Source organism: Arabidopsis lyrata, assembly GCF_000004255.2.
Source record: "Arabidopsis lyrata subsp. lyrata unplaced genomic scaffold ARALYscaffold_7, whole genome shotgun sequence".
In the NCBI taxonomy this organism is placed as follows: domain Eukaryota; kingdom Viridiplantae; phylum Streptophyta; class Magnoliopsida; order Brassicales; family Brassicaceae; genus Arabidopsis; species Arabidopsis lyrata.
In genome coordinates this window covers 20,177,459-20,201,554 of record NW_003302549.1, presented here as the reverse complement: position 1 = coordinate 20,201,554, position 24,096 = coordinate 20,177,459, and the positions used below count along the sequence as shown (strand labels likewise).

The 24,096-nt window shown below is 38.1% G+C and overlaps 3 protein-coding genes across 3 annotated transcripts; all 3 read right to left on the bottom strand.

Moving 5' to 3' along the window:
* Positions 1–2,087: 2,087 nt before the first annotated feature.
* On the bottom strand, positions 2,088–4,718 carry LOC110226317. Its single transcript, XM_021017456.1, has 5 exons — positions 4,106–4,718; positions 3,300–4,028; positions 3,086–3,255; positions 2,337–3,015; positions 2,088–2,266 (listed from the first exon to the last, which is right to left on the bottom strand). The coding sequence occupies exons 1-5, from the start codon at positions 4,716–4,718 to the stop codon at positions 2,088–2,090; spliced, it is 2,370 nt and encodes a 789-aa protein (XP_020873115.1).
* Positions 4,719–9,013: 4,295 nt separating this feature from the next.
* On the bottom strand, positions 9,014–12,956 carry LOC9304590. The gene is made up of 21 exons (XM_021017457.1): positions 12,827–12,956; positions 12,676–12,743; positions 12,529–12,596; positions 12,333–12,450; positions 12,176–12,255; positions 12,068–12,091; positions 11,873–11,992; positions 11,682–11,799; positions 11,499–11,587; positions 11,388–11,411; positions 11,196–11,292; positions 10,967–11,034; positions 10,765–10,882; positions 10,548–10,633; positions 10,417–10,440; positions 10,227–10,314; positions 9,993–10,060; positions 9,795–9,912; positions 9,570–9,658; positions 9,449–9,472; positions 9,014–9,355 (listed from the first exon to the last, which is right to left on the bottom strand). The coding sequence occupies exons 1-21, from the start codon at positions 12,870–12,872 to the stop codon at positions 9,211–9,213; spliced, it is 1,680 nt and encodes a 559-aa protein (XP_020873116.1). The 5' UTR covers positions 12,873–12,956; the 3' UTR covers positions 9,014–9,210.
* A 4,000-nt stretch (positions 12,957–16,956) lies between these two features.
* On the bottom strand, positions 16,957–19,930 carry LOC110226976. Its single transcript, XM_021020077.1, has 5 exons — positions 18,891–19,930; positions 18,198–18,330; positions 17,825–18,112; positions 17,527–17,745; positions 16,957–17,437 (listed from the first exon to the last, which is right to left on the bottom strand). Exons 1-5 carry the CDS (start codon positions 19,559–19,561, stop codon positions 17,114–17,116), a joined length of 1,635 nt encoding a protein of 544 aa, XP_020875736.1. The 5' UTR covers positions 19,562–19,930; the 3' UTR covers positions 16,957–17,113.
* Between the last annotated feature and the right edge of the window lie 4,166 nt (positions 19,931–24,096).

Below are 24,096 nucleotides of genomic sequence, written 5' to 3'. Positions count from 1 at the left end.
GCAGCTCGGAAACGAGTTCAGCTATTAATAAAAATTTGTTTTATTTCTGCATTAAAGGGAAAGGTTCGACTGTGCGAACAAATGAAGCAAATAAAAGTTCGGCTATGCGAACATACAAGGGATTGGAAATAGAGCGTTTATTCAAAAAAAAAAAAAGGGGATGGAATGTCCCTCATCGAACACCTCGGGTTATGGAGATCTTGTTGACAAGCAGAACACTTCATCTCCTTGACCAGCAAGGTCGAGGATTGGCATCATACAGTCCGGAATTCGAGCGAAGTCAGAGATTCCAAGCTCGACCCATTCTCCAGGGTGAGATTCAAGGACGTGAAGATCTCTTGACACCGTAGTAAGCCTGCGTTGCATCCGGTTAATCTTCTTCCGGAGTCTCCTCTTTTCCAACGTAAGCTTCCGATGTTGAAGCGCAAGTGCCTCTATGAACGCCATCGCTGTTCCTTGGTCTCTGATTGGGAGATCCCTGATCAAAGCACATGGAGATCGGATCTGGGATCTTAAGAAACCGTGAAGTGGAAGAGGCCGCCTAGTTGGCTCATTTCGGGCATCTTCGTTTATCATTCCGATCCTGGAAAAGTCGGGCATAGATTCTGAACATCGAAGGTTGAACTCCATACCTGTTAAAATGAAAAAGAGCGGTGAGGAGAAAAGAGAAGTTGAGACTATAATTTATAGGAATGTCATATTCCTAAGTCAGCTGCGGATTCTATCCTAGGAATGGAGTGATTCGCGGAGAGATTTATGCCCTCGAACAGATCCTGCATTAAAAGACGCATCTCCGAGAATATTTGAAGAGTAAGGAAAATTGCAAATGTTTCCATAAATAAAAAGGGGCCGAAGCCCATTACGAGTTCAAAATAAGTGAAGACGTTAGAGAACATTTATGGAAGAGGCTCAGGAACAGGCTCCTTCATCGCCGGTTTAGTCTTCGAAGTGGACGCCTTGTTCTTGGCATCCACTTCGGGATGATCCCGAACGCGTTTCCGACAGGTGCTGGCCTCCTCCTCGTCTTCTTCTTCGCTGTCAAATGGAACGGCATAGACCGGGGCATTCACGGGACCCGGGACTCCTTTAGCGCGAAGATACATCTGAAGCATCTTCGGGATCTCAGCGACAGAATCAAAGTTCCGCCATTCCCATTGAAACGGATCACTTTCCAAAGCCCGTATCTTCCTCTCCACCCGAGCGATGCGAGCCTCGAGTGTTTGCCTTTTGAGGCCCAGCCGCTGCCTCTCTTCACATAAGCGACGATGTTTGTCGGCAACCTAGCATAAAGATGAATGAATAAGATGAAACAAAAAGTTTTTAATCAAAAACGACAGATATTAACCTTGTCAATAAAGTCGCAAGCCTCTTTCTTCTCCTTTGAAGGAAAGTGAAAGACGGCGTGAGGGAAAAGAACGCCGGCCGGTTCAAAGCCGTCGCCGGATAAGAAGAGTGGGCTGCCGGGATCAACGGGGGTTACTTTTTCGTTTTCCATTCTCGTAATATTTCTCAAGTAAGATTCTAAAATCGTATTTAAATAAAGCTTAGAGGTAGGTAAGCCTTTATTTATAATGATTTAGGGTTTGTCTTGGAACCATAAAATCCAATAATGGTAGTGTGCCCGAGTGGTTTAAACCATTTTGGAAAATCGAGAAAAGGTAGTTATTGCATTAAAGACGAGCCGTTTTCCCTACTTTTAAGAAATAAGAAGGGAAAGAGCAACCGTCGCATTAACTACAAAAGTTTCTAAGGCCCAAGCCCAATAAATTTATCGAGTTGACTAAACCCGAAGTGGGGAACTCGCTTTAAGCCGAGCTCAGTTCTCGCATTCTTAAGAGAAAGGTCTGATCAGCCTAAAAATCTCAAAAGCATAACCACAAGGCCACAAAAGGTTAAAAGCGGACTTTGCAAACCCGCATATAATTTTAACCAAACCCCCTTGGGGTCAAAACCTAGAAAGGTTTAAAAGCCTCCTCAGGCAAATATCTTGTTCGAAAGAAATAATAAAGCCTCCTTAGGCAAAAACAAGTTCAAAATTAAGTTTTAAAACAAATGGGACAATCCCCAATTTAAAGTGGACGCAGCCACTACGGAGTAACAGCCACCTCGAGCTCCGGATCGGCAGTCGAAGTTTCATTCGCCTCCTTGGCTGGTGCTTGGTCAGATGGGGCTCCTGGTCCGCCCTCCATAGTACAACCATCCTCTGGGGTGACCGCCGGTGCCGCAGGAACTTCGGGTAGGACGACATCTTCCGTCTCACTTGAGCCTGGGAAGGACAGTTCCATTCAATTTTTTTGGTGAGAAAAAGGTGGCAAGTGTCAAGAGTCAGGTGTTACCTGCCCAGTCTAGACCCGATTCACTTATAGGAGGCGATTCAGTAAAGAATTCCTCGAAGTCCTGCGGGTTGAAGGTCGAAGTAGGAAGCGCTGCCAAGCGACTTCGCTTTTCAGAAAGATTAGCCGACAATTCGGTCCTTTCTTGCTCCTCGGAGAAATCTGTATCATGAATTTGATCCAACAGAATCAGGTTGCTTTCGTGCTCCTTGATATCTGATTCCAAATCTGACCTAGCTTTCTCGGTCTGCATGAAGCGGATGGCCCCTTGGATCAACTCCATCCCGCGTCCCTTAACCTCCTTTCTGGCTTTCGATGCCGATCTTGCCAACTCGGAATCACGCAATTTGGCGACCGCCTTGTACTTCGCGTTAAGCTCAATAAGTTGGTTGTTCAGGGAATCAGCGGTTGATTCGGATTCGTGAAACCTACCCTGAGCACCAGAAAGCTCCTCCTGGAGTTTGAAATTCTGGTCGTACTGGTCCTGCAACTCCCCTTTTATCTTCGCAAGATCGGATGTTAGACTGTCAACCTTGTCCTCCAGATCTTGCTTGGAACCGGTAGAAGAGCTTAGTTCAGCCTCAAGAGCAGAAAATTTTTTCGTCCACGCGTCAATCTCCTTCTCCCGACCAATGACCAGTCCCTCATAATGTTCAATCATGTCATTAAACTCACTGTTAGCCTGCCATTATGCAAGAAATCGAGATGGTGAGGCATTTCGATGAACGGCAGCACAATCGGAAAAATAAAGCGGAACTAATCCGAGATGAATGATGAGCATGAAGCAAATAACGTTCACGAATCGCAGGGCGCCACTTGTCGAAGTCTAGCAAGATCGAACCCGATCGGGTCTTGAAGCATCGGAAGACGTTGCCTTCTTTCTCCATAGCTGCGAAGGAGGAAGAGTGGTAAAAATTGGAATCTGAATAGAGATAAGAACTTTTAAGTATGTATGAAACACCAAACCTGAAAGCGATTTGACTTGAGGAACAAGAGCAGGCTTTAACCTCGAGGAAGCATCTCGAGATTCAGAATCTCCCTTTTTAGGAGATGCACTCCGAGCAGTCTTCTCACTGTCAGGCTGAGAAGACATATCAACCGTTCGAGGAGGACCCATTGGTTCAGTAGGAGGAGATAATCGAGGTGAACGGTCAGTCCGGGCCCTTGACTTCTCCCTTCGCGGGGAAGAATCACTACGAGAAGACTTGTCTCTCTTCTTGCGAACCAAATTCTTAAGTGGTTCATTGCTAAAATCATCTCGGGGAAGACGAGGTGAATCACGGCGAGGAGATCGGTCCCTCCGAGGAGAACGTGCGTCACGACGATCGCGACGAGGGGTTAACCTAAAAGAAGCGACGGATCTAGCTCCTTCGGAGCTGCCGTCATCAACTAGCAGGGTCCTACTGTAGTCCTTCTTATCGATAGAAGCCGCAAGAAACTCTTTCTTCCCTTCACAAGCCTCAGCTATCGGCTTGGAGAGCACCTTACGCTTGGCCGCAAGGGCCCGAGATGACATCCCCTGAGTTGAGGGAGGAGGCGGAAGTTGGTGAAGTTGACTTGGGGGGCTCATCCTGAGCCTGTGGTTGGCTTCTAAAAATCGTTCAAGAGTGAAGGAATTCCAAAGGGTTTCCCCTTCGAGAATTATTTTGAAGAATTCAACGAATGCGTCAGACGGGAGAGTCGGAGCGATGAAAGCTGCGAAATGAAACAACAGTTTTAGTCAATAAAGATAATAAAACAATTGGGAAAGATATGGGCGACCTAATCTCTACCAGGTTTCGCAGACCACTTCGAAGGGAGAAAATCTGCAAGATTTCCAATCGAAGCGGGAGTTTTCTTAATCAGAAACCAAGGATGATGCCAATTTTCATCCTTGTTCGGGAGATGCGAAATGATGTTCCTGTTGGCGTTAGGATATGCTAAGAAATACCCCGTTTTCTTCGATGAACTTCTCACGCTTAGAAGTTCATTTAGCTCAGTGACTCCGATAACGTATCCGGCCTCCGCCGCGATCGTTATAATTCCAAGGATAGTACGAAGAAGATTGGGGGTTAATTGAGGAAGAGCGATTTCAAGAGCCGCAAGGTATCGAACTAGGGCTTCGGGAAGAGGAAAAGTCAGCCCGCAACCTTTAAAATAGATCTCATATACACAGAAGTAGCCGTCGCGGTGGCTTTCTGGGGACTCCGTAGGATCAGCTATCTGCGCCTCCGCCATAATTCCCGGTGGGATTCGGCAGAGCTCCTTCAATCGTTCAAGGGATTGAAGGGTGCAGGTGGATCTATAGTGCGGACCGGCAATATCATTAGGGCGGGTGCACTCATCATTGCTAGAACGCCTCTCATCGAAAGACGGAGACTCGGGTCTATCGGAATCGGAAGTCATTGGGAAGAATGAAAATTTCAAGTTTCGGGAAAAAGAAAATTTGGAGAGAGAAGTAGAAGGAGCTTTAACCACAAAGATCAAGAGTAAAAGTAAGAGTGAAAAAGAAGGTTACCTCACGCAAGCTAGGTGATAATGATGGAACCGTCTTGGGAATCGTGGAAGAAGTGGGAAGGTTTTTCCCGCTTTAATAGTAAATAATCGATATACGGTCATAATGGCGACAGATGTCACGCGACTAAATATGGGTAGCGCCGAAATTCAAGGACTGATGGGATCTTGGCGGGAAAAAAAAAAAAAAATCAGAAGATTCCTCGGAACGCAATCTTTGGTCATTAAAGCATTTAAAGTCCTCCGAATTGGAATAGCATTTCGAAGAACTTGGGGGGCTAATTGTTGGTGTCGGATCCCGCACCAGAAGTCCGAGACCAACCAAAGATTGCCACGTAGTCAAGATAATGGCCCATAAAGGATAAAGCCCATTGGACCCGTGAGCCGAAGGAACGGTCGAAGTGGTTATCACCACTTCGAGAATCCGAAGTGACTGCGCTTCGACATGAGTTCGGTATAGAAGACACGGGTAAGTCGGTTCAAGGACACTTGGGCCAAAAGGCGAGGCCCATGAAGATCAGAGTCAACTCAAATTCAAACGTTGAGCATTAAAGTCAAAGATCAAAACGGACACATTTAAGAGGGAATAATTGTACTTAATTATTCATTTTAATGTCGTTTCTTTATGTATAAATATAAAGGCCAATGGCCATGTAAAGGGGATCTTTTCCGAGAAGCAAGAAATAATATAGCAATTTTCGTAACAATTCATAAAGCTTTTTACATTCTTATTTTTTGTCCGTCAAGAATAATCTTCCCTATTAACAAAAATACTTGAGTGTGTGAATCCGACATCCACAGTCAGGTGGGTCGTTGGAGGGGAATCAGAGATGGTTTGTTCACAGTTAGGTCTGTATACTTATTCCTAACTTTGGATCAATCACCAAGACCTAATATGAAGACTCTGTTTGGTAAGGCGTATAAAGTGATAACACTAGAAAGGGTGAGAGTCTTTCTCTGGCTAGTGGTAAGCCAAGTGATCATGACTAATTGTGAAAGGCATAAACGACATTTGTGTGATTAGAGGCTCTCCCAAGTTTGTAAAAGTGGGGAGGAGACCATTTTGTTTGTTCTAAGAGATTTTCCAGTAATGGAGAGAATTTGGAATCGCATTGTCCCACTGAGTAAGAGGAGGTTATTTTTTTATCAGTCTCTTCTTGAGTTGATATATGGAAATCTAGGAGATGTGTCTGTGAGAGATGATGTTCTATGGGCTACTCTATTTGGTATGGCGGGGTGGAGATCTGGAAACGTGTATGGTGAAAACATAAGATGTAGAGACTAAGTATATTTTGCTAAGGACCTAGCAAAGGAGGTGTACCTGGCATCTACTTGGGGAAGTGGATGAACCATCACATCGACTAGAGTAGAGAGACTTATCGTCTGGACCTTGCCTAGGGTTGGTTTGGTGAAGTTGAACACGGATGGAGCCCCGCATGAAAATCCGGGTTTGGCAACAATAAGAGGAGTTCTACAGGATGGTGAAGGGTGTTGAATCCATGGTTTCACCTTAAACATTGGATTTTGCTCGGCACCGTTGGTGTAATTTTGGGGTGGGGGAGGGGGGATCTACTATGGTATTTATCTAGCATGAGATCGAAGGATTACGAATTTGGTGCTAGAAGTGGACTCAGAGATTGTGTTTGGTTTTCTTACGACATTGATAAGTGATAATCACCCTTGTCCTTTCTAGTACGTTTGTGCTATAACTTTGTTTAGAAACACCGAACAGTCTGTATTTCACATGTGTATAGGGAAGCTAACCGTCTTGTAGATGAGTTAGCTAACTATACTTTTTCTCGACCTCTAGGCTTGCATTTGCTTGAATCATGTCTAGAGAATTTTCAAAGTTTTTGTTTAGAAAACATTAACGGGTCTACATACCCGAGAAGCATTCGTTTGTAATTTCTTTTATTTTAATAAATTGAAGGGATATTGTCCCTCCTCCCTTACCAATATTATAGATCACAAAAATTTCTGAAACATATAAGTTTACATATAAATTTTTACTAACGGTTTTAGTTATAATTTGACTTGGTTAAAACAATGTTGCTCGAAAAACTTACCAAACCAAATAATTCTAAATGAAACAAAATATATATATATTTCAAATTGTGGAACTCTTCAAAATACGAAAATAAATGTCACCTGAAAATTCTAATTATGGTAATCAATCTTATTGTACTCAGTTATATATATATATATATAGGGAAAATCACATTTTTAACCTTCATAGTGTAACTGGGAAGCACTTTAAACCTCGAAATAATTCTACTAACACTATAAACCACCAAGATTGTTTTACTAACACTTTAAACCTTCAAACTAACTTTTCTGTTTGCAAAGCTATAAAAAATGATGGAACAATCATTTTATGTTTGTTTAATATATATCTATTTAATTTAATTTAAATTTTAAGTAATTTTATTATTTATTACAATTAATAGAAATCTATAAAAACAAAAAAAAACTTTATTTTCTTCGTTTACTCACTGTCCGACAATGAAATTTCTTGATAAACTGTTGAAACAGTATTTTAGACTAATCCATAAGCATCTTTACTCAATCAAGTAGATAAATTGGAATCTCATAATACCAACTGAATAAAAAGATGGTGAACACATACAATAAACTGAATAAAAATTTGAAAAATTATGTTCGGACGGTAAATAGTCGAAGATGATAATTTTTTTTTTTACTTTTTTATTTATCGTCAAAATCGTAATAAATAATAAAATTAATTAAAATTTAAATTAAATTAAATTAATATATATTACACCAACATAAATTGATTGTTCCATCATTTTTTATTGCTTTGAAAACAGAAAAACTAGTTTGAAGGTTTAAAGTGCTACCCAGTTACACTTTGAGGGTTAAAAACATGATTTTCCCTATATATACAATGCAACCTCTTTTTATTGCTTCGACTTTCTTATGTTCTAGTGTAAGTTGTTGTCTAAACGTTCGTAAAATATGTTTTAACTTATTGAGTGTTTTGGTGTTAGTAAGAGCCTTATTGGACTGATTTGTATGACAAAACCATAATCTCCCGAGCGACAAAAATTACCTTTTCTCATATTTAGACTCAACTTGATTTGGTAGATACAATGTTTTGGGAAAATTCCCTAAAAAAAATCAAAGTAATTTTTATTTGGACGTTTAATACCCAATTATTTTTGATTGGAATAAAAATACTTCAACTAATTATTTGTGGTCATAAAATACCTTCTATATAAACTATTAGTAGAATCAAACCCGCACGTTAACAGCCGTTAACGGACGTAACGGAATTAACAAACGGAGTTAAATATCAATCTCAAATATGTTAATTGATATATACAATCGTTTAACGTTTGATATATACAATCGTTTAACGTGTTTCTGCGAATAAGTTGTTGTGGTCTAGTGGTAAACGGTAAGTGGCAAAGCTTGGGTTCGAGTTGTCCTCATGGCTATTTTTGTCTTCCATTTTTTTTTTCTCTTCTTCTCTTCTTCGCCTTCCTCAGATCTGAAAATTGAGAATTCAAATGAGTTGATAGCTACAATTGGAGGTTGATTTCGGGGTTGGAGATCCTTAATTATCCTCCTCTGCGATTAGGGATGAGAGGTTTAGGGTTTGTAAAGGCTTGGTGAGTGAAATGATGCTTGGAGATACGAGGGCTATGGTTGATGGTGTGGGTGTACCGATTTGTTACTCGATTTGGGAGAGAAATTGGAGGTTCTTGTTCATGGGTTAGATGAAGTATTATTTCTGGGACGGTGGTGGTCAACGACGGGGAAGAAAAAAAACACAGAGATCGGCAAAGGAGAAGAAGAGAAAAAAAAAAAATTTGACTCTACTGGAATCGAACCCGGGTCACGCATATTGAGTAAGCCGCACTATTCCACTGGACCACCTTAAAATTTTAATAAAATATAGGAGCAGATTATATATATAGATTACGTTATATGAGATTGATATTTAACGCTGTTAATTAATTCCGTTACGTCCGTTAACGGCTGCTAACGTGCGGGTTTGATTCTACCAATAGTTTATATACGAAGTATTTTTTAACAACAAATAATTAGTTGAAATATTTTTATTCCAATCAAAAATAATTGGATATTAAACGTCTAAATAAAAATTACTTTAGAGTTTTTTTAGGGAATTTTCCCGAAAGATTGTATCTACCAAATCAAGTTGAGTCTAAATATGAGAAAAGGTAATTTTTGTCGCTCGGGAGATTATGGTTTTGTCATACAAATCAGTCCAATAAGGCTCTTACTAACACCAAAACACTCAATAAGTTAAAACATATTTTACGAACGTTTAGACAACAACTTACACTAGAACATAAGAAAGTCGAAGCAATAAAAAGAGGTTGCAGTGTATCATAAGTTAAGATCAATAAAGATCTCCATCTTCGTCGCCATCGTCAGAGATGGTAACCTTCTTACCGCAGAAAAGGCCCATCAAAGGTACCTTCTTCAGATTTGGTTTGGTCTCCAAATCATCGTCTAGGCTTTCTTGGTTAAGGTAGTCTTCGTACCTGGAATATCAAAAACCCTTGTGATCTCAGCATGTATACCAAAAACTTCACACCGATAACAAAAACCAAAAGGTAAATAGTGAAATCCCTTACCAAAGCTTCTCTGCAAGGTTGTACCTAATTAACAAAAATAATAGCGTCAATCTTCAGTTATGACATCAAAACTATACCAATAAGTTAGAAACACAAATCTCCATATGGAAAGTCAATTTACTTGGGTCGGAGAGGGCATAGAGGTATCTCAGCCACGTCAAGAAAAATAAATTGACCCATTAATGCTTTACTAATCTTCGTTTCTAGCGCCTACAGTATAAAAGATTTAGTCAGCAATGCAATCGTACTTTCAAATAACTACTTGTATAATGCTCATCATAAGTATACACTACTTTTCAAATGAATACTTAAAATACTTTTCATCATTACTATAAACTACTCTCACCTTCTTTGCTTCGTAAGAAGAAGCAAACTCAACAAAGCCACAGCCCAAACGCTCACTCATGTGGTCTACAATAAGTCGAACACAAACAACTTCTCCAACATCTTTGAAGAAACTGATGCTGTAAAAATGGAGGATAGATTATCAGTCATGAAAAAAGTTGCTCCAAGAACGAAAGGAGAAATTAAAGAGGCTACTTACATATGTGATAGTCTAGTTTTGTGATAGAGATTGGCAACAAAGAGCGTCTTTTTCCTTACCCCAAGGTCCTGAATTTAACAACAGCCAAGTGTGTTAGTACAACTCTAAGGAGAAAATGACTTAAATTGCATAACAACAAAGAGTAGATTCATCATTAGTATAAGTCATCTTTTGACTTTATGGTAGAAGTACTGGGCGTTTCCAACATATTTAGAAGTTAATAGGAACAGGTACCTCAACAAAAACAGGAGTTTTATCAAGTCCTTCCACTGCCTCATCTTCTTCCGCCAGAAGCTTTTCTCGTCGAAGGTAGTCTTCGTTCCTGGAATATCAAAAACACTAGTGATACTCCATATATACTAACATCTTCAACCAAATGTGTTTTTGATAACAAACTCAAGATGTAAATAGTCAAATCCCTTACCAAACCTTGTGATCTATGCAATACCTAATTAACAAAAGAAATAGCATTAGTGTAATGGCATCAGAACTCTAGCAATAAGTTACAAACAGTGTTGCATAAACAAATCTCCATAACATGGAAAATCAAATTACTTTGGTGTAGGGTATGGAGCTATCGTAGCCTCTCCAAGAGAAATCTTGCGATCGTGCAAATATTCACCGTTCTTCTTTTCTAGTGCCTACAGTATAAAAGATTTAATCAGCAATCGTACTTTCAAATAATTACTTGTATAATGCTCATCATAAGTATACACTAATTTTCAAATGACTAGTTAAACTCCTTATCATCATTACTATAAACTACTCTCACCTTCTTTGCTTCGTTAGCAGAAGCAAACACAACAAAGCCATAGCCCACAAGCTTGCCCTTATGGTCTACAATAAGTCGAATATGAACAACTTCTCCAACATCTTTGAAGAAATTGATACTGTCAAAAAAGGAGGACAAAATATTAGTCATGAAAAAAAATTCATCCAAGAATGAATAAGAGGAAATTAAAGGCGCAACTCACATGTGTGATGGTTTAGTTTTGTGACAGAGATTGGCAATAAATAGCGTCTTTTTTCTTATGGCAACTGCCTGAATTTAACAGCCAACTGTGTTAGTAGAAAAGAACTTAAAATTGCATAAAGAAACAGAGTAGCCTCATCTAAAGATTTCATCCCCAGAATAATTAATCTTTCGACTTTGTGGCGACAGTTGAGTTCTGTTATTAGAAGCTAAGGGTGAAGAACAGGTACCTCAACAAAAGGCTTAGGACTTTCATCAGGTCCTTCCACTGACACATCTTCTTCTTCTTCTATCAGAAGGCTTCCACGTCGAAGGTAGTCCTCGTAACTGAAATATCAAAAACCTTTGTGATCTCTCCATCCATGTATACCAAAAAGTTCAACCAATGTGCTCGGAGAGAGGTAAATAGTTAAATCCCTTACCAAAGCATCTCTGCAAGGTTGTACCTAATTAACAAAAATAACAGTGTTAGTCTTCCGTAGTGGTATAGCAAAACTCTAGCAATAAGTTAGAAACATGGAAAATCAACTTACTTGGGTCGTGGAGGGTATGGAGCTGCCTTAGCCACATGAAGAAAAATCATATGATCAAGCAAATATTCACCATGCATCTCTTCCAGAGCCTACAGAATAAAGAGATTTAGTCAGCAATCGGATTCGTACTTTCAAAAAAAGCTTCTTGTATGTTTTTCATAATTACTACAAAACTAGTCTCACCATCTTTGCTATGTTAGCAGAAGCAAACTCAACAAAGCCATAGCCCACATGCTTGCCCACATGGTTTACAATAAGTCGAACACTAACAACTTCTCCAACGTTTTTGAAGAAATGCATGCTGTAAAAGTAGCAGTCATGAAAAACTTGTTCCGAGAAGGAAAGTGGAAATTTGAAGATGCTACTATACTTACATATCTGATATTTTAGTTTGGGGAGAGAGATTGGTAACAAAGAGTACTTGCTCAACAAAATCGTGAGGTGTCTCATCATCATCAATGGGAAGGCTTTCTTGTCGAAGGTAGTCTTCATACCTGAAATATCAAAAAACACTCAATGTGCTCTTCTTGATAACAAAACACAAAAGTCAAATAGTTTAAATCCCTTACCAAACCTTGTGATCTATGCAATACCTAAAATTAACAAAAAGTAAAAAATAATAGCGTTAGTGTGGCATCAAAACGCTAGCAATAAGTTACAAACCACCGTAAACTTACTTGGGTCGTGGAGCAGTCTTAGGTGCTTCAATAAAAATCTTGCGATTGAGCAAAAATTCACCGTTCTTCTCTTCCAGCGCCTAGAGTATAAAGGATTTCATCAGCAATACTTAAAATACCTTTTTCATCATTAATATATAAACTAGTTTGTCACCACCTTCTCTGCTTCGTTAGCAGAAGCAAACTCAACAAAGCCAGAGCCCGCGAGCTTATTCTTGAGGTCTAAAATAAGCTGAACACGAACAACTCTTCCAACATTTTTGAAGAAATCGATGCTGTGAAAAAGTACAGGACAATAAATATCAGTCATGAAAAACTTGCTCCAAGAAAGAAAAGAAAAGAGCTACACTTACATATTTGACATTTTAATTTCGGGAGAGAGATTGTCAACAAAGAGCTTCTTTTTTGTTACGGCAGCTTCCTGAAATTCAACACTTGAGAATGTTAGCACGACTCTGAAGGAAGATTTATGACTTAACAACAAGAGGAATCCGACAAACCTTATGCTCGAATTTTTCCTTATGTTTCTTCAGAATCGGTTTGAATTTTTCCTCCGGCTTTCGCTTACCTATAAAAGGAGCAAAGTTGTTAAAATCAGCAAACTCTTCAGTCAAGTATAAAGAGCATTAGATAAGAGCTCTCAAAACAAACCCAATAAATTAACTTTGGCGGCCGATTTCCTGCTACAAGTGGCCATGGTGAAGATGAAAAACAACGCCGGCTCGTTATTTTCCCGGGAAGAGTTGAGAGCAGCAATTACTTTTTTTTTTTTTTATAAAACCCTAGAGATTCATCCCCCTAGGAAGAAGATATTTTATCAAACAATATTCTGGTTTGGGCTGGGCTTTTTACTGGTTGGGTTTATAACTTTTGTATTTTGTATATGAGCAAAAGTCGTTTTAGTTTGTAAAAGACCCTTAAAAGACCCTTAAAAGACATGGGGATGGAAGCTAGATGTTTTTGCAAAGGCATAGAGTTTCGTCGAATGATAACACTACAATTCAAAAAGCCTCCAACAATAAGTGATTTGTTAACCACATTTTTTAATCCAAATCGATTTACGATAATAATCGCAGAAATATTTTTTTTAATCAAATCTACTTACACATAAACTGATAGAAGTAGAATAACAACTCATAATGGAATTGCAAAATAAATAAATAAAAATGGTTTAAGAAAAACTGATGTACGAATCCTAACAACTATTTAAGAACAACCTTTAAACAATGAAAATCGCACACAAATACTTGTCTCTTTGGGAAAGAATTACTCAATGAGAGAATCCTTTCCGCCCACTGGAAAGACGATACATGAAACTACCTTTACACCACAATCAACAATCACATAGAAAAATACACAATACTCATATAGTTTGTATCACTATGCAAAACTATAACACAAAACTCATTCATGCCTTAGCAAAATCTCCACATCAATTTCCAGGCTCGATCATCTCTCCTGACCTTTGAACCTATCTAGTTCCATTGGACTCGTCAGTCTATTAATGAGCTAGAAAGAACCCGTCAATTGAATGTAGACCATTTTCCACTTTTCCTCTGTTCATCATCTCAAAAGATGGTAATTCCACTTTCTCATATAACACATATACTAACTTGTTATAACAATCACATTAACTCGCTCATCCTATATCAATAGAACAATCATCATATCATCAATACTAACTAACAAGCCATTACTACTAAGCAAACAGATCTAATCCTATGCAAGTGAATCATGAAGCATAAAAATAGAAATTTGTAATCGCATCTCCGCAGATTACACCCTCACCTTTTGTCATTTGATGACGAAGAACAACTCACTTAAGTATCCAAACAAATAGACCGTTAACTTCTTAATCCCACCATTGAATTTGAACTTGTTGTACCACGAAGCTCTCCCCAAAATTTTAACTTGATCGGATTAGTTTTGAACCTCCAAACATTGTCCCAAAGAAGGTACCTCGGATTTATTATTTTAGGGTTTCACGTTAACCAGTTTCAGTTGTTTCTTGCGTATAAAGGTTCTGCCGGCTGATGGTGATGGTGAAGGTTCTGCCGGCTTCCCTGACACCTCCTCTAACTGTATCCACCGTTGTCGTATCCTCAACTGATTGGATGTGACCGAAATCGCTTCTCCAAAAACCCAACTTGAATCTAAAATCTGATACTTAGTTATTTTTGGGGTTCAGAAAACTGTGACTTATGTCCAACTTGTAACTCGTATTGCGAATGGAGTTTACCTCGTAATGGAGAATCGTTGGTTGATATGTGTTCCTTGCAGCAAGATCTATCCAATGACACCAAACTCACGATTTGATTCCTTCTGCTCTGACGGGAAAAGTCTCACCTATATCACTACTTGACTGAACTCATCTTCCTCTTTTTTCACTAGAAAACCAAATAACATTATACATGAGCCATGAATCCACATGACCAACATAGATAATTTCAGAAGTATAGAGCATAAGACTTGAGATTTTCTTTACCCAATGAATCACGTTTCCGCCGAACGTAGAGAAGGACGGTGAGTGATGAGCGATGGTGATCAACAGTGACAAGCGATGGCTCACAACGTGACAATGACAAGGATGATTGCTGACTCTCAAATTGACAATAGCAACAAACGATGGTGGTTTTTGTGCTCAAGGATACGGTTATTGCTAGGGTTAAGATCTAAATGTGTGATGATTTAGGCGGCTCAACGAAGAGGGAGATATATGCGCTTATACACTTACCACGTGCACACACACTTTCACGTTAGCTTAGGTTTGTGTTTCATGATCTAGCTGGTCCATAGTTTTCTGCAGAAAATACTTATTATTGAACTCCCTAAAGAAAAATCTTCCCAAATAGGCACATATCCAACAGGAAAGCTCCTCTCAACATTTCTCCACCAATGATATGCATCTCCCAGCAAGTAATGTACTGTGAAATCCTTCTTAAACTCCTTTGGGCACATCGTTGTCCTAAAAAAATTTTCCAGCATTTGTCTCCAATCATCAGCCCGAACTTGATCAAATCCACCAGTGAAGTATTCTGTGCCCATTGTACCCATGAGCTTCATCGTCCCCAAAATACACAGTTCATGCTAGCGGTGTCGGTGGCTGATGGTGATGAGGTACATCAACCCTAGGTGTTGGCTGATGGTGCTGAGGTACATCAATCCTACTGGTGGAACCACTACAAGAAAAATGGACATTCTTAACACGAGAGAAATGCTATAATATGTTATTCAAAGCGTTTTCATAAACGTTGTTTCTGCCCCAGTTATCTTAGGGTTACTCCATACAATAGCGTTTTTTGTATGTGTTATTATAGGTCGTTCTATTATAGCATTAATCGAATGCTTTTATATATTTTCTTGTAACACATGTTTAGTGTTGTTTTATATATATTGTTTCGTAACACTTTTATTTTAATTTATAAATATATTTAATTTGATTTATATAATTTATATATTTGAATCTTGTTTTGCAGAATTTAATAATTTGGATTTATATTTCAAAAATCATAATATACATAATATTAAGATTACATAATCCAAAAAAGTCTTACATAACATCATATTCAAAGAAAAGAAAAACATCGATAAAAAAAACAACAAAAAGTAACTTTTCCACACCATTTCCTCCATAAGACAAGTACATAAATTGGCTCGATGATTTGGGTCAGCTATCCTCTTCTGGTTGTGTTAGCATTTTGGTAGATTGCTTGGCTACAACAAAAAGATACAATGGTAAAAACGATGATGTCAGATATTGTTAATGCACAAACATAGAATGCAAAAGAGACACAAGATCAATTAACTTCAATTATGCAGCCCTGCCATAAGTTACCAAATCTATAAAACCTTAAGAACTGATGCACGTTTATATATGTACTAAATTGAAACTTCATCATCTGTCTTTGTAATTGTTATAATAAGGTGAGACATTAAACTCATCATACCTATTAGGAGTTGCTAGTTTTGTGGTTTCTTGGTCTCAACAACAAAAGTATGGTGATTTTGTAATCAATTCAAGTAATATAACTGAAAATTAGAAAAGGGTAAAAGCTTGAGCACCTAAAGAGCAGCCAAACGAGCCTTGTCCTTGGAGATATCATCAAGCTCACCTACAAGCTGAGGCAACTACATCGGAAAAGATACATAATAAAAAACAAAAACAATGACCCTAAAGTACGCACCGTCCAGTCACAAACGTCACCGACCGTGGTAAAACCACCTCTCAAGAACCTAAGAATCAAAACTATATGTTCAGTATTTAACATTTCCTTGTGGTTGTTGAGCTGTTACATCTCCTGGTGCCCCCCTGAGAGATTCGGTTCATTATCTCTTCAAACATTTGCTAAGACTTGCTTATAATATTTGTATCATTTTATAATTGCACTACAAGAAAACAGCTGATTTACGACTGCAATATTAGTCGTAATGTAGTCGTTAAAAGACAAGTTACGACTAAGTTACGACTATAAGCGGTAGTCGTAAATCGAGAGTCGCTAAATGTTATAGTCGTAATTTCAGTCGTTATTTACCGACTACGTTACGACTATAGGGTGCAGTCGTAACAGTAGTCGTAACATAGTCGTTAAATTTAACGACTATGTTACGACTATGTTACGACTAATCTGCATATATTGTAGTGTAGTCGTAAAGATTATAGTGACTATTTTCCAACTGATTTACGACTGTTTGGCGACTGTATTTAGAAGAAAAATGGCATGTTCGATTTTCTATTTTGCATTGACCTAAAATGCTAAATTGAAATACTAAATTGAAAAGTAAATAAGCTAAAAACATAGATTCACTTCATTTAAAAGAAACAAAGTTGAGTCATACCAAACAAAAACAAGTCTTTAAAACAACTGAGAGAAGAACTTAGTTTATGTACTTGGGGAAAGATTTAAAAGGAACCTAAACAAGAAGCTGATAGATAGGAGTTCAAGAAGTTGGGGGAAGACCGGTTGAGAGAGGCTCTGTGGTTTCTGCAGCCGAATGAGTCTTCATGAAGTCCAAAAAGGCTGGATCAGTTTGTCGGAGGTACTTCTCCACCAAGGACAAGTGCTCGAGCTTCTCCTTTTGCTCTTTTTCACGCCTTGTATTTTCAGCAGCCTGCTCTTCGATTTTTTTTTGAGCTTCCTTCAGTTGCTCTTGGATTGCCACAAAAGATGCAGAGTCTCCGGGTTGCTTGCGCTTGCCATTTTTAAGAATTCCCTTGAGGCTGCCAACTCCATAGAGAGTTCCTCTTGAATCCTTCTCAGTGGACTGTGAATGACAAGAGAAAAAGAATGTAGATTAGAACTCTATAAAAGTCAAAAAACAATATATGTGGATTGTGATAAATTGTACTTAACGTGAAGAAATATGGCTGTATATTCATCTGTTGTTAGCTCTCGAGGTCGTGAAGCGCCGTCCGAATCATATACCTCCAGCTCAGACAACTTCTGTTGCACATTCTTCTCATAAACCTTAGCTATTTTCTCTGCCTTCCGATCCACAAAAGAACCATCAGCCCTTGTATGAGTCTTAATGAAGACCTCACCAAGACTCACTGGTCTTCCCAATAGTTCTTCCTGCGATGTTTCAAAATATGTAATGATTAGCACAAAATCATAGAACAAAAGAGTGATAGAAAAAGACAGATATACTAACCAATTCGTATTGGATTTGCTGATATGACTTTGGCCCTGACAAGTGGATGTGAGGACCGAGACCATTACGGTCAGACATACGAGCCTTTGAATAAATCTGACTCCTCTTCTGTGCTTCTTCAGTATCCCAATACGCAACCATTATTTTCCAGGTATCTTCATAGATCCAGTCGGGTTTTTCACGACTCGTCCTTGCGTTGCTTACCATGTCCTTCATCCGGCGTCCACAGATTTCCTCGAACCACCATTGAACTGTCCCTGTTATCAAGGGATCCCAGGTGTGGGTTTTCTACAACACAAAGACATCAAGACCAGAGTTAGTGGAAGAACAAAAATGCAACCAGATTTGAAGGCTATAGGACATAAGACTTTACCGCAAACTCGAGGAAGTATCTTTCTTGTCTCGCACGAGGCACACAAGTCCAACTATAATAAGGACCATCAAATTTGTTAGTAAAGATTTTAGTAATCTTCCTAACAAGTCTTGATTTTTCATCGCGCTCAAACCTGCAGCATTTGTAAACAAGTGAAGAAGTTAATAGTATCAAACAAATCAAAACAAGTAAACAAGTAAAAACAAATATCAAACAAGTCAAAACAATTCATAACAAGTATCAAACAAGTCATTACTAGTATGAAACAAGTAGATTGAACCTGCAGCATTTGTAAACAAGTGAAGAAGTTAATAGTATCAAACAAATCAAAACAAGCAAAGAAGTCAAAACAAATATCAAACAAGTCAAACAATTCATAACAAGTATCAAACAAGTCATTACTAGTATGAAACAAGTAAAATCAACTATCAAACAAGTATCAAATCAAGTATCAACCTAAGATTATAAATCTAACTCAGACTCAGCAATTACTACAAGAGTTTAAAAATAAAGAGACCAGATGCATGTGTCAAACGAGAGACCAACTACTAACCATCAAAGACAAGAATCATGTGTGAATACACTAACACATCAAAACTATCAACCTAAAACATCAAACTAAGATACCTAAGAGACATCAAACATATCTTATAACACTCACACTCACACATCAATGGATCAAGAGACATATACCAAGTTGTGTTTGGCAGCGGTGTTGGAGAGAGGACGGTGGTAAACTTCTCGCGGTTTGGCACCAGAAGCAAGGCATTTAGATCCCTCATTGTGTCCTCCTGTAGCTCCGGCAACATTGGTTCTAAAGTATCCTGGAAATTATTCCCTTGAGATGATGGATGAGACTGAGCCTGAGAGTGATGAAGTGGAGATCCTGGAGGATCCACTTGTTCAGGAGGTTGCTGTCTAGGATCCCGAGAAGGTTGTTGTCGAGGTTCCTGTTGTCGAGAAGGTTGCTGTCTAGGATCCCGAGAAGGTTGTTGTCGAGAAGGTTGCTGTCGAGGCTGTGCCTGCTGTCGAGGTTGTTCCTGCTGGACTTCTTGTTCAGACAACCCATGGTCTTCACGTGGTTGATTCACCGAGCTCTGGAAAAGCCTTTGTGGCGGTGGATAGTCCCGGAAATGAGAAGCTCTTGACGTAGACAGTTGAGGGGAAACGCGGACTGGCTGGACTTGCTCAAGGGGCGACTCAGGCTGAGGAATCTGCTCCTCTGGCGCCGGCGTGAACTCGTATTGAGGAGGTAAAGGGTTTTTTCTTTTCGATGTGTTGGGTTTGGAACCGACTGGCCTCTGAGACACATTTGGAATGGATAATCTCTTGCGGCCTCGACGTTTGTTGTTAGCTAGAGGCATGGCTAGATCGATTTGAGAATGAGCAAGAGATTTGAGGAAGAGATTGACGAAGAGATTCGATTTGTAGAACGAAATCAGGGTTTCGATGAGGGATTTGATTAGAGATTCGATTTGAGACTAAGGAAGAGATTGAGGAAGAGATTGAGGAAGGAGAAGAGAGTGAGAATGAAATTAGGGTTTCTGATTCCCTTTGTGCGTTTTCTTCAGAGGGAAAACGAGTGGGCATGCCGAATTGGGCTTAAAATTTGGGTTTGGTTTCGCGGTTTTTATTAAACCCAAAATTTTCACTATAGTCGCTAATTTGTCGCCAAATAGTCGCTATTTTAATTTTAATTTTAATTTTAATTTTTAAGAGTATAAAGTTTAATTTTTATAGTTTATAATAATTGTATTGATGGTTTAGAAACTTTAATTTATAAGTAAATGGTTTTTATTTGTAAAAATATATAATGGTTAATTATTAGTTTTTATGCTTTCTTAATTAATTCTAAGATACAGAATAAAAAATTTCATATTTGTAGTTTATGTGATTTAACTTTTGGAGGTATATATATAGATAATGTTATATATTATAAGTTTTAATTATAGGGATATTAAGTTTTAAAAAATTATAACTAGTGTTTGATTTAGTTATTGGGGTTTATTTAAGGGTTAGGGTCTATATTTAGGGTTAGGATATAAGTTTCAAAATCTTAATTTGGTATCTATGTATATAGATTTAGGTTACTTAAATAGCTACTGATTTCCGACTAAAAGGCGATTGAGATAGCGACTCGGTTATATAGTCGCTAAATGGCGACTCATGAACGACTAATCACAAATAGTCGTATAATAGTCGCCAAATAGTGGCTATACAGTCACAAAATTAAGCGACTACTTCTATAGTCGTTATGCATAGTCGGCAATCAGCTGTTTTCTTGTAGTGTTGGCAGGGTCATCAAAAGTGGAAAATTCATGCAATCGTCTCTCATCATTTGACGTATGCACAATATATTAAGGTTAGTTAACAACAATCTGTTTTGTTAATATACTAAGGTTAGTTAACAAACATGTATGAGTCAAACTAAATGTCGAATCTCACATACATTATCTTTTTCCACATAAGCATGAATCTTTGATAGCTACAATCACAAACACAAGAAAGTAATTATTATTATAATTTACAGTGGTTCTAAGTAAATTGATGCATACTTTCTCGTCTGCTTCAGCTCCAATCTTTCACCAGATTCGTGACTGTATTTTTTTTAGTGTCAAAATTCTTGACTGTATTTTCTCGTATGCTTCAGCTCAAACACTAACTCTAGTGTTTCACCAGTTGTGTTGGTATATTGGCACCAGGAGTGAAGCACCTTCACCTGTACACGCCAAGCGGTTTTGTAGGGCCTGATGTCCCTCAAGAAAGCAAAGGATGCAGCCATTATTATTAGTAAGGTTTATGAGCTTTAGAAAAAAAATAAAAATGGTATTGGTGTTTTGTGGGGAAAAGGGCCTATTTCCACCCCTACTATTTGGACGGTTCCGTTTCCTACCCACACAACGAGTTGGTGCTTATTTCAACAGTTTTCGTAACAAATTTCAAATTAACTACCCATACTCTGTGTTTATAGTTGAATTCAACATTGACTCAAACGGACGTTAATCAACCGTTAAAATAGTAGAGTCGGATGACACGGTGACAATTCAAAAGAGGAAAAAGGTCCTATTTCCACCCTTACTATTTGAACGGTTCCTTTTCCTACCCACACAACGAATTGGTGCCCATTTCAACAGTTTTTAGAACAAATTTCAAATTAAGCAGAATATCGAGCTGTGGGAATGCTCACTAATAATTGGTCCGCTCTGTTTTTTAATGGTAAAGTTGAAAATTTCCTTTAAATATAGAGAAATTGCCTCTAATAGCCCCAAATCAAGTTTTTGGGACAAGAATAGCACTCAAAAGTTTATTGGACAAAAATAGCACTTTATTTTTAATTTTTTAAATTAATAAATAATTATAATAAATACAAAAAATCTCAAATTCATCGCTAATATTTTCCCGCCAAAACAAAATCCCGTCAAAATTTTACCGCCAAAAAAAATTTCGTCAAAATTTCCCGCCAAAATATTTTTCGTTCCCGGAAAAAAAATATCGTCAAAATTTTCCCGCCAAAAAAAATTCCGTCCGACTTTTCCCGCCAAAAAAATCCAAGAAATTCAGGAAGGATAACACGAAATTTAGGAAGGATTTTACGTAATTTAGGAAGGATTTCACCCCTTCCCGAATTACGTGAAATCCTTCCTAAAATTCATGAATTCATGAAAGCCTTCCTGAATTACGTAGAATCCTTCTTGAATTTCGTTGAATCCTTCCTGAATTTTGTGTAATCCTTTCCTGAAATTCAAGGAATCTTTCCTGAATTTCATTAAATCCTTCCTGAATTTTGTGGATTTTTTTTGGCGGGAAAATTTTGACAGATTTTTTTTTTGCAGGAAAATGTTGAAAAAAAATTTGGCGGGAAAATTTTGATAAAAAAATTTTGGCGGGAAAATATATTTACGTTGCGGAAAATTTTTGGCGGGAAATTTCTAATTTTATTTATTTATTTATTTTAATTCAACTAACTATTCATATTTAATATTTATTTAAAGTTTATAGTGTTATTTGTGGAACTTTTCAAATGTAGTGCTATTTTTGGAAGAAAAACTTATTTTAGTGCTATTTTTGTCAATCTCCCTTAAATATATACAGATCTGTTTTTGATCTGCTAGGTTTTTGAATTATCTTGAATAATTGACATTAGCCATGAACTATATAAGTTACAGTAAAAGCTCTATAAATTAATAATGTTGGGACCATGATATTTTATTAAATTATAGTGATATTAATTTATCTATAAATTAATAATTATTAATTTATAGCATAATTTAATATTTATTAATTTATAGAAAGTTTTGTTTAAATTGTGAAAACTTTTTTTAAAAAATACGAGGTAAAGCAACGTGATCTAATTACCAATTTACCAAGATCTAAATTATTTTTTAAGTATATATCATATATACATTGTAATTCAGTGTCACTATACATACATATATATACTAGTTAGGGAACACTAACCCTAATTACATAAATATTAAACCTAATAAAGCCCATAATCAAAGGCCTGATCTGATTCTAATCATAGGCCTGATATCAAGGGTTTGATCCGGCCCTATTACCCCCCCCCCCCCCCTCCCCTCCTGATGCAAGAATTGGAGCTAATCCAACTTTAGATCACTTGATGATCAAGAGATTCCAAGTTTTTCACGCGGAAGGTGGGATGATGAAGGTGGTGATCTGACACGCTGGCGATCGCTTCTCTCGTGTGGGATCGATTCAAAGGGAATTGATGGATAGAAGGGTGATTGACTCGCTCAATCAGTGGGGTAATCGACTCACTCGATCAATGAACGAATGGAGGATGTTGAATCACTCAACAAACTTAATCCGCAGAATCCTGAAGTACTTGGTGACTCACTCACAAAGAACTACAGAACAATGACAAAGACTCAAACTTTGACAAGTAGAAAACGTTTCTATTACTTTAAAATGATCAAGGGTGCTTTACAATGAGACTAATGATCAGCTTATATAGGCTGAGTACAAACGTTCTAAAAGCTAAACAAAGAAACAAATCGCAACATTAAAAGAAAATATGGTCGTTGGTCCAAATAAGGCAAGTGAGGTGTGCCTTGTATCTTGTCAACTTGGGGAGGAAGTTGTGACGTCTTGGAAGCTTCTGGAGGGTCTCAAGATTCTCACACAAGCGCACAAACAAAGAAGGAAAGCTTTGTTGCAAGTTGATCTCCTTCGACTCCATATATGGCAAGTAATAACCCCGCGGGTTCTTGTGTGGTAAGGTGTACCAAAGTTTGTGTGGTACATGTCTTGTGTAGCCTAGATGTTCTCCTGGTTTCCATATGTAGCTTTGAGGTGCGTCCAAGTGTAGAATAAGGAAGATTTCCTTGTCCGGCTTCATTTGGCGCAGTACTTCAGAAAGTAGTTCAGCAAGTAGTTCAGCGAGTAGTTCAGCCGGTCTGTCAGCAAGTACATCAGCTGTATGTACTTGTAATATCTTCGAATCAATTTCTTGGTAAATGATTCCTTGATGACTTGATGTTGCCTCGTTAAAAACCTTTCTAGGTAAACCCATTGGGACAAACCCTAGATAAGGGAAAAAGAGTGCAACGGTCAAATTTCCACAACATGGTGATTCGGCTCACTGGTCTTTGATTCCTCCTGAACTATCGTTTGTCTTCTTAGGATTAATTTTCTGGTGAATAATTAACCCTAGGCCTTGTGCTTGATTATGACTCCATTTGGGCAAGAATCCTCCAAAATGCTCCATATCAACCGGTTTGATACATGTACCGGTAGGTTTGGTACACTCCCGGTTTGGTTTGATTTGGATGTCCGCATCATACCCTCTCCCTTGAAAAAGTTTTGACCTCGAAACTATACAATCTGCACCAAGAGAAAGCAAGTTAGCTTTCATTCGATTTTGGGAGGCTAGGGTCTT

Coding starts and splice junctions, on each gene's coding strand:
- LOC110226976 (XM_021020077.1), bottom strand. CDS start 19,561: ATGCCTCTAGCTAACAACAAACGTCGAGGCCGCAAGAGATTATCCATT. Junction 18,331..18,890: donor CCGCTGCCAAACACAACTTG/GTATATGTCTCT, acceptor CAAATGCTGCAG/GTTTGAGCGCGATGAAAAAT. Junction 17,746..17,824: donor AGCAAATCCAATACGAATTG/GTTAGTATATCT, acceptor GAAACATCGCAG/GAAGAACTATTGGGAAGACC.
- LOC110226317 (XM_021017456.1), bottom strand. CDS start 4,718: ATGACTTCCGATTCCGATAGACCCGAGTCTCCGTCTTTCGATGAGAGG. Junction 3,256..3,299: donor TCAAGTCAAATCGCTTTCAG/GTTTGGTGTTTC, acceptor ATCTCTATTCAG/ATTCCAATTTTTACCACTCT. Junction 2,267..2,336: donor ATCGGGTCTAGACTGGGCAG/GTAACACCTGAC, acceptor TGTCCTTCCCAG/GCTCAAGTGAGACGGAAGAT.
- LOC9304590 (XM_021017457.1), bottom strand. CDS start 12,872: ATGGCCACTTGTAGCAGGAAATCGGCCGCCAAAGTTAATTTATTGG. Junction 12,451..12,528: donor GAAATTAAAATGTCAAATAT/GTAAGTGTAGCT, acceptor ACTTTTTCACAG/CATCGATTTCTTCAAAAATG. Junction 10,634..10,764: donor CTGCTAACGAAGCAAAGAAG/GTGAGAGTAGTT, acceptor TTTATACTGTAG/GCACTAGAAAAGAAGAACGG.